This window comes from Silene latifolia, chromosome Y (assembly GCF_048544455.1).
Source record: "Silene latifolia isolate original U9 population chromosome Y, ASM4854445v1, whole genome shotgun sequence".
Lineage (NCBI taxonomy): Eukaryota > Viridiplantae > Streptophyta > Magnoliopsida > Caryophyllales > Caryophyllaceae > Silene > Silene latifolia.
In genome coordinates, this window is record NC_133538.1 from 225,051,431 (window position 1) to 225,061,660 (window position 10,230).

Below are 10,230 nucleotides of genomic sequence, written 5' to 3' on the forward strand. Positions count from 1 at the left end.
GTCCCATGCCACAACAATAATGGCACTCATCATTAACTTGCTTGAAGTTTTTGATTTTCTTTCCCTTCTTCTTGAACCTTTTGCCCTTTGAAGCAAGAACTTGATTGCTTGAGCTCCCACTAGCTTTGGCATCTTTATCTTCCAGAGACAAAGACCCTATAGATTGTACGAGGTAGTCTTCCTGAGACAGACTCACACGAGGTCTAGTAGTAGTAGGTGGTTTAGAAGAAGTGATGAAGTTAAGGTTTCCATCCGAACCTATCCCAAAATGAAGTTCTCTAGTAGTGTCGAAATCATTGTTGGAGCAAACGTCGTCAAAAACATTGTGGTAAGACTCAATAGTTATCGGTGCGGTAGCATTTGATGGATTCATTGTAAAGAACTACAAATATGGAGGAAAAGAAAATATTAACATTTGTCTTTTAATATCATACTTGTAAATAATTAACAAAGTATGAGCATTTATATAGTGACCTCTACCCAACTATCATAAATGATTCCAAGACCCAAATTCATATTAACTTGGGCACGGTGTGGCCGATGAAACCCTTATCAATATAACTCGGTGGATTAACGCTTTAATCGATTCTACTTTTAGAACTCTTGGTCGATAATATTACATTAACATTTATCTTTAGCCCAAAACACATTCAACAAGGGGACGGTGTGGCCGATAAAACCCTTATCGAAAAACTTTTGTTGAGTTCAATCCAAATTTCGAATAAATGTGTCCATGATCCAAACCCATATTAACTTGGGCACGGTGTGGCCGATGAAACCCTCATCAACATGAATTCGGTGGATAGACATTTATCACCCACTTCCCCTACGTAACAAGGTTTGTACCCCGGTGTGGTCGAGTGCACTCCCTCGCGAAATAGGTTTTCATGGTTTCTACTATATGGTAAGGCTATGTCTCAATTAATTGTTTTAGCGAGAGGTCATGTCAATTTATTATCTATCACGTTTTAAGTGAACTAAAGCAGTGAACTACGATAATTCGAATTGACACGGTCGATAAACTCGATGAAGATGAAGATGCATGTTTTAGTTATGGCGATTTAGCGATGCATGCGACATAAAATAAAATGCAAGCATAAAAATAAATAAATCCTAGTATGGCCTTTCCTAAAATAGAAAAACTATTTAACTATTACATATTCGGAAACCAACTCCATTGGTCCCTTGAACTTCGGTTGTGACACGCATCTCGAGGTAACACCGTCTTTATGTATCGCCATTCTTGAGGAAATCCGTCTTTTGGAACTCCGGAATGAATAAAATTACATAATAAATTACATAATTTCCTATTATACATTTGTAATTAAAATAAAATAAATCTACTAAATTACAAAACGGTGATACGAGATCACAGTAAAATTACAACCGAATCGATATTCCCATACATTTCGGGAAATACCAATTAAAATCTAAGGCCATACCAAGTAAAATTACATAATTTAAAAATTACATAAATTAAATTATGACAATCATAAAGAAAATGCAGCATTATTATATGTATGAACATGCCCAATTTTATGCTAAATCACCTTTAATTAGCCAATATCGTATATTACTTGGTTTTTACGGATTTGCGTGATTTCAACATTTTATAATCACAAAAATTACATAAATTCATATTTATGCATAAGTTAATTACCCTAACCTCTTAGGACTCAAAATTTAGTCTTCACTAATTATTTGACCATAATTAACACATATTTCTAAAATTGTTCATTAATGGACCAAAAATTACAAAAATAAGCTATAAACTACAAATAAATCACAAAATTTCAAATAAATTTGAAATTTGAAATTTAAACTCATGAACATTCTGGAAAAATACCATGACACTCATAATGTTCAAAAACTTAGGTAAAAATTTCGAAATATATATATATTTTTTTTTCCCGGGAAAACAATGTTGCGGTTTATCGGTTTTAACTAAAATAATCATAAAAACATGGGAAAAATTATATTCATTAACTTTTAAATTTTAGATCTGATAAAGATAATAAAATGCAACATTGGATGTTTTTCCTTAGTCATAGATTATGTTTTATTAATATTTTCACTAATAATGTCACTATTTATGCTATTTTTCTTAAAAAATCCATAAATCATGCAAAAAGACTTCACTATAGCCCAATATTTTACACACATCTTTTAAAATTGCATATGACAACATACTAAATTTATATGACCAGATTCAAAATTTATCTCATATTAACCTATTTTTCACCTAAATCCGAATTTAATAATGAAAAATCAATTTTTCGAGCATAAGAAGTCCAAAAATTATGAAAATTTACAGGTTATCTCAAGATAATATATGTGACAACATATCCAAAAAGCACTAGAAAATTCGAAGTATAGCTAGTTGTAGACCGAAAATGACATTTTTACTCATAAAATCACATTTAAATGCCATTATTTTATAATATGAACAATAAAAATCCGTAAATTTAACCAAAATATCCTAAAATATTTTAGGACCAGAAATTTTAACATGCATGAATTAATTTCGTGATATATCATAATAACACAAATTTTACAAGTTTTATATGTTAATCTTTATAACTCGGAAAAACTTTTAACCGATTTGCATGCAAACAACCATGGCTCTTGATACCGATTGAAGGAAAAGTAGATCTATATACTTGCATATTCATATATGTTATAATTTAATTAGTCATAAAATTAACTAATGATCTTATGCATGCAAACTATTTAACAAAATAAAGAAGAAATCATTCTTACATTGGGATTTCGGTTCATATGGGCACAAAAGAGATCTCCTTCTCTTTTGTTCTTGAGCTTTCCTTTTGGATGAACAAAGACCCAAGTGTAGGATCTCTCCCAAGGAATTATACCCAAAGCACACTCTTCAATAAAATCAATATTATAAATACTAGTACAATATTAATTTTGTAAGAAAATTGACCCAAAATGATTTTGTTTTTGTCTCCTAAAACCGGGTAGGAGAGGAGGAGAGGAAGAGTAATATTTTTATCTCTCTAAAAATATTTTTATGAATTGAATGAATTGAAAAATTATCACACACACATGCATATGGTGAATCATCAATTTTTAAGCAAAAGAACTTTTGTTCTTTTCTAGGGGAAACCGGGTAGGGGAAGAGGAGGGAAGAAAGAAGAGCCAATGCATGCTCTTGTTTATCTTCATTATGTGAAATAGGTTGCAAGGCTAGTCTATTATGGAAATGATTTTGTTTTCCATTAACTTAATCAAATACAATATTTAGCCTAATCCTCCTCCTTATTTCGGCACATATGGATAACATGGCTTCCATATTATTTTTGTCAATTGTCAATATGTCATATGTCATATGTTACATAAATTTGTTATGTATTTTTAACATATTAAAAATCAACGTATTAATAAAAATACGTCATATACAAAAATTGACTTTGTAATTCATAATTACTTGTGCCAAAATATTTTACCAATTTATAAATCGTATTTATAATAATTCATTCAAATTTAATTGTTTCCTTAAACAATAATTTCATCTGAGCAATGATACAATTCGATTACTCAGACTGTATCTCATTTAATTAAGTTCAATGTGATACGTAAATTTTACTTCCAAAATCGTCCGTCAATTTTTCAAGTAATTTAATTAACTCGTAACATTATACGATTAATTAAATGATCAATTAAGAGTGTTGCCCTATAGGTATGACCTAGGGGGTCAACTGATCACCACCGTCGCACGACAGTAATGTCAAACTCTAGTCAGCCAATCATTACCGATATATGTTGACCAGTTGACAGTAAAATACTTCCCAATTGTATTCTTTTAAAATGAGATTTAAACATGTGATCATCATAATCAATAGTTGTGATCGCATTATTGTCGGAGGACACTTATTCCAACATCAGCAACATGGGAGGTCACAAACAGCTTCACAGTGGCGTCACATGAAGTGAATCAAAACGGAAGTATTCGATCGAAAGGGCACAATGATCGATCAAGTGAACTGGGTGTCTAAGCAGTTCGGTAGAGGAAATAGGGCTCTCGATCGAAAGACCTTCCTTTGCAGGCACTCGATCGTGGAGAAGGTATGTTCGATCGAGTGAAATCAGCAGCAAAAGGGTACGATCGAGTATAAAAAAACACTCGATCGAGCCATCCACGTTAGATTCCTGCAAAGATGCAATAAACAGCCCGCGAAACTAACAAAACAAGCTAAATGTTCCAGTCTATGGATTAAAACCCAATTATTACACACGCAACAGAAACTTAAAAGGAAATCAACTAAAAATTTAAACTCCGGGTTGTATCCCGGAGATCGCTAGTTTCAGACAGGTCCCAGCTCGACCTTCTTTTCTTTCAGTCAGCTACTCTGATTGGGCCCAGTCAAAACAGCTCAAAGCACGCAACAATCGATCAAATAACTGCGCATGTGCTACACAAAAATGTAAGTAGCACCATAAAATAACAATAGCATAGGAAATTAAAATTAAATAGCATTTAAGTCTAACAATTTTCCTATGACAGTTCCTAAAAACATCCACAAAATTATTCCTCCCTCCAGCTAAGGGCAGAATATAGAAGCTTAAATTAACCGCGAGTGGAAAATAAGAGAGATCATGAGCATTTGACTCAAAAATAACGCGAGAATAATCCAGATGCACTGACGGGTTTATATTGTAAGGTGGAGGAAAATGGTCTTCTAAAGGAGAAGGTGGGTATTCATCCCAAATGCGAGGGACAGTAAAGTCAGTTGGGTCAATTGGGTCCTCAACAATAGGTTCCTCCATAATATCATCATAACTATCCCATTTAACCTCAAGACTGTCAAAAATTTTCTCCTCACTCTCCTTAGGGCCGGACTCGTCAGTAGGGAAGTTCTCAAAGAGACCTTCCCAGTCGTCCTCACTATCTGTGCAAGAATCATGGAGGGGTTCTAAATTATCCTTATAAAAGGGATTATCAACCACGCTAATGGTCTCCTCTATTTTTCCGTCAGTATTTCCTAAAACGGTTTCTAAGGTTTCACCCACCCCCTCATCTGAGTCAACATGAAGAGAGAAATTGGGTTTAAGAGTTTCAGTAGCAAACCATTCAAAAAATTCTAATACCTCTTTTACAGGGATTCCGTCGAAATCCCACTTACCATTAGCCTCGAGGTATGCTTGCGTAGGGGCATTAATTCCCCGGATGATAGACTGGCATATTTGGAGTCCTGAAAGCATTCCTCGTCTTGGTTCGAGCCACTCCTACCACCTGTCTATATAAGAACCAAAACTTTCGTTCTCTCTATGCGGCAAGTCAAGAACGAAAGACATGAGAATGGTCTCAAGGAACCGAGGTTCCTTGAGACAAGAAATAGACTAAATAAAAACAGATAAAACTACGTTGCCTCCCCGGCAATGGCGCCAAATTTGACAGGGCAGTCGTATACCTATCAAAAATAACCAACTGGCTCTAACTAATATAGCTAGGGAAGTCGGGTCGATCTTCACAGGGAGGCAAAAATGAGATTTATCTGTTTTAAGTTAGTCTAAGAGTAACGGGGGTTTGAGTACGATTTCTAAACTAAGAGAGAAGACAAGAGAAATTGAGCGATAAAAATAAAGGGATTAATATTAAAGAGAGAGAACTAGGATTGTCTGGTCATTAATGAATGTCAGATAACTGCAGCTAAGGTCACAAATCGGTCAGTTGTATCGGTCTAAGGGGCAACGAATATCTCCTTCCGGTCTCAATTCGCCCTAAAATACTATTAGCTTAGCTTCCGCCCTCACTGAAGCATCCTAATGTTCACTGCTAGTCTCACCCCTTCCAACCTTCCGATCTAGGTCAAGGCTTACCACGATTAATTATCTAGTTGTGTCGACTCAAGTAGATAAGAACAATTATATGAAGTGATTAACAACAAAGACATGATTTAAGCAACAGATCTGCAAACCTAATTAGCAACTAACATCAATTCATTGAATCTCCTAAATCCTAGCAGAAGAATTAGCTAAACATAATAATGAATAAAGCAAAAGAAAAGCAAGAAGCAAGAACAAACATAATGAAGGAATAAGCAAAAGAGAATTAATAAAAAAAAAAAGAGAAGAAAGGTTACAGAAGTTTAGAATCCGGCAAAAGAACAAGGTAGCAGGAGTGATTAAGAGTAAAACAGTGATTAAGAGTATATGATATGTGATAAATGATGATTATTAACCTAATGACGACTTCCTTATATAGGGAAGTGAAAATAAACAAAAGATAACCTAAACACGGATTAAAAATCACGAGTATAATAGCTAAATACTCGATCGAGGACTTTTATATCACTCGATTGAGCAAATCCAAGCTAAAACCACTCGAACGAGTACTTTAGGTACTCGATCGAACACTTATTAAGTAGGCACTACTTGATCGAGTAGAAAAAGGGGACGATCGAACACAATTGTACTCGATCGAGTACTTTCCAGCGCACAATTCCTGCTTCGTGCACTGAACTTTAAACGGCTGCCATTTCTTCATTACTTGGGAAAATAGGGCGTTTCCGGTGGCGTGGGAAAGCTAAGAGGACAAGATTTTATCTACAATTGGAATCACCTATAAACTAGTTGTAGAACTCGAGATATAGGTCTTTAAAGTGGGCATTTGGAATTTGAAGTTCTTCCTTTGCTCGCCTAGCTATCTTATTTCTTTGCGCATCACAATTAGTAGTTTCCAAGCTCCGACTCAACTCATCTCCTAAATGCATGCATAGGGACGTGTTTTAGGCTTGATTATGGTCCTTTCCGGTTCATACTTGTAAATAATACAAGAGAAACCAAAGTAGACAATTCGGGGGACATTTGTAGCTAAACACAACACAAAATGCATAGAAATGCGTACATATGAAGTACAAAATACTTATATAAAATACACGCATCAACACGCCCAGACGTATCTGGTCCGAAAGCCAACTGGATCCATGCCAGACGGCGGGTCTCAACCACACGCGTCCCTCCAAACTCAAGTCAATGTGCACATCCCTCTTGGAGTGGGAAAGCTCCAAGAGGCGACTCAACCGGAAGACGGTCTCCCAACCGCCTCCCGTCCCCTCAACAACAACCAGCAATCACAATCGTCATATAATCCAATATACATGCCAAGTACAATAAATGCAAGATCCCACACAATATGTCAATTACCGACTCATCCAACCGTCTCAACCAAAATCATGTTATAATGCAATGACAATTAAAATAAGACTCTTATTAAAATTCAAATGCATATTGAAACTGAGTAGGATTAACCTACCTTTTGGCAAACTCCGTAAGCAATCCGGCTAATAATATTCTTCCACAAAACCGTCACCTAAATATAATAATTAAATATATTTAACTATTAACTAATCTAATTAAATTATGATTATATAATTTAATATAATTAAATTCAAGTCCCGTCTCAACTACCCGCCAACTACTAGGTTCAAATCCCGACTCAACCCGTTATACAATAATTAAAACCCGTCTTAAACACACTACCCATACCCGCGAAAACACACCCAAACCCATGGTTTAAACCAGCCTCAAAATAGCCCCCAAAGCCGCCACCTCCACGACCAACACCACCTACCATCACCACCATGGACCACCCTCACCATAGCCACCAACCGAGCCTCCAAACACCAGCCACAATAAGAACAAATAGCAACCAAACAACACATACACTCATACTCGGTTTCTCACCTTTAACACCGTCAAAGCAGCCACCACCGTGGGCCACCACCACCACGGTGGTCATGGCTTGACCCCACATCCGTGGCCACCACCTGTCGAGCCCAGCAACACCAGCAATAACAACCAAAACCGCAGCAACAACAACAATAAGACTCAACCCGTATGCCCCTTTTTGGACTCGTTTTACACCACCCAAACACCACCCATTCCACCACCCATTACAACCACTACAACCCCCACTCAACCCTCGATAAAACCCACCCAAGTTCAGCCCAAGATAGTCACAAAAAATGGGTCAAAAATATGTCTTAAGACCATCGCACAAAACAGCTATAATCTATTATATATACTCGGTCAAACCACCATTTGGGCGGTTAACGGCGGCCTATGGTCGTCACGGTGGGTCTAAGTCATGGGTGAGTCAACGCTATAAATTAAATCATATAAATGCTAGTTTAAGACGGTTTACCTTACGATCTCGAGGCGGAGGGCAAAATCTCCACTTTCTCTCTTTCTCTCTTTTCTCTCAAAAATTTGGTGGGTGAGAATTGTGTTGAGATTTTTAGTGGATAAGGGTGATGGGTGGATAAGGGTGGAGTATATAAGGTGAGGGTATATATACATAAGATAGTATGCGGATACGTATACATGCATTGTATTGCGTATTATTATTACCACTTATTATTATTATCATCATTATTATCCTAAAATAATAATAATTATTATTTTATTATTCCGTCTCAAACATAACTCGTATAGATACAATAAAATATTATTATATAAAAATATAAATACGGTGTATTAACTCAATCTCAACGATAACAATGCCAAACGATCAACCACAATCACATCTTATAATTAATTATGTAACCAATTGAGTAGGGAAACCCTACCTTATCAAGATCCAAGCAAGCACAGCAAGCACGGCAATCAAGCAAGTACGCCTCCTCTACGAAGTCCCCACCTATTATGATATCATACAATCAAACACTACACATCGTACGATAATTCATCCCAAACCCTAAGTCACCCAATTAGGGTTTGTATATCTATAACAAAATATATAAATGACAAAATGTAAAATACTTACTAATCGAATCGACATGGAAAAACGAACGAAAACCCCTAAATCTATGAACCCTAGCCTTGGAAATGATTAAGACAGTTGGAGAGCAGTGTTACGGAGTGTACAGTTTTCTTAAGAAGTGTTTAGAAAATTATTAAGCATTGATAACACGACTTAAATATACCTCTCCAATTAACTTAATCAAAATGCGGAAATTAACCCGTCAGACCGGATACTCGTTCGAGTACCTGAAGTACTCAGCCGAGAATGACCTACTCAACCGAGTTCCTTACTACTCGGCCAAGTGCACCTGAAACAGTAGCCTATTTAAAAGCACTCGACAACTTACTCGACCGAGTAAGTTGAGACAAGAAAACCGTAGTATTACAGTCTTCCCTCTTTTAAACGAACTTCGTCCCCAATGTTCACACCATACCTGATACAACATGCAAAAACCAACCTACAAACCATACAAGTCGAAAGAACACCCAACTCAACAGACACTAATCATGCACCCAACCATAACCAACTATGTCCACACAATCCGAAACACAACCATACTGACCTCAAAACTACCCCAAACATATGCGATCATCTCCTACACCCCATAAAAGACAAAGGATACAACCCCGTAACCAAACACACCTACTCAAAAAGATGTAGGTAGCGTTCCCTGATTTCCTCTTCCGGATCCCAAGTGGCTTCTTCCACATTGTGGTTAGACCATAGCACTTTAAGTAAGACGGTTTCACCATTCCTTGTCTTGTGCACCTTTCGATCTAATATCTCCTTTGGTACCTCCGCATAAGTGAAAGCTTCATTCAACTCGATATTCTCAACCTCGAGCACATGTGATGGATCACTCATATATTTCCGAAATTGTTACACATAAAAAACATTATGCACCCGATCGAGAGATGGTGGTAAAGCTAGCTGATAAGCTACCTCATCTACCCGATCCAAAATCTCATATGGACCGATGAATTTCTGACTCAACTCCCCTCTCTTGCCAAATATGATGACGCCGCGCATAGGTGATACTTTCAAAAGGACCTTATCACCCACTTCAAATTCTATATCCCTGCGATGCAAGTCTGCATAACTCTTTTGACGATCTTGACCTCCATTCATCTTTTGTCGAATCAAGTTTACCTGCTCAACCATATATTGCAACATCTGTGGTCCTAAAACCACAGCTTCAACACTATCATCCCCACACACCGGACTCCTACACTTCCTTCCGTACAACGCCTCAAAAGGTGCCATCCCAATGCTTGTGTGATAACTGTTGTTGTACAAAAACTCTAACAGATCAAGTCTATCCTCCCAACTCCCACCAAACTCCATCACACAAGCTCCCAACATGTCTTCTAAGGTCTTTAAAGTCCTTTTAGTTTGACCATTTGTCGCAGGATGAAACACCGTACTTATCTTTAAGATAGTCCCCATCAATTCCTGTAACTCAT

At 36.7% G+C, this 10,230-nt stretch overlaps 1 protein-coding gene across 1 annotated transcript; it reads right to left on the minus strand.

Moving 5' to 3' along the window:
* Window positions 1-9,409: 9,409 nt before the first annotated feature.
* LOC141630153 (uncharacterized) lies at window positions 9,410-10,030 on the minus strand. The gene is made up of 2 exons (XM_074443021.1): window positions 9,710-10,030; window positions 9,410-9,604 (listed from the first exon to the last, which is right to left on the minus strand). Exons 1-2 carry the CDS (start codon window positions 10,028-10,030, stop codon window positions 9,410-9,412), a joined length of 516 nt encoding a protein of 171 aa, XP_074299122.1.
* Between the last annotated feature and the right edge of the window lie 200 nt (window positions 10,031-10,230).

What these genes read in the sequence shown, in the direction of transcription:
- LOC141630153 (XM_074443021.1), bottom strand. Translation starts at nt 10,030, where the DNA reads ATGGCACCTTTTGAGGCGTTGTACGGAAGGAAGTGTAGGAGTCCGGTG. An exon ending in TTTTGGATCGGGTAGATGAG is followed by an intron (nt 9,605 to 9,709) that starts GTAGCTTATCAG and finishes CATGTGCTCGAG; the next exon opens with GTTGAGAATATCGAGTTGAA.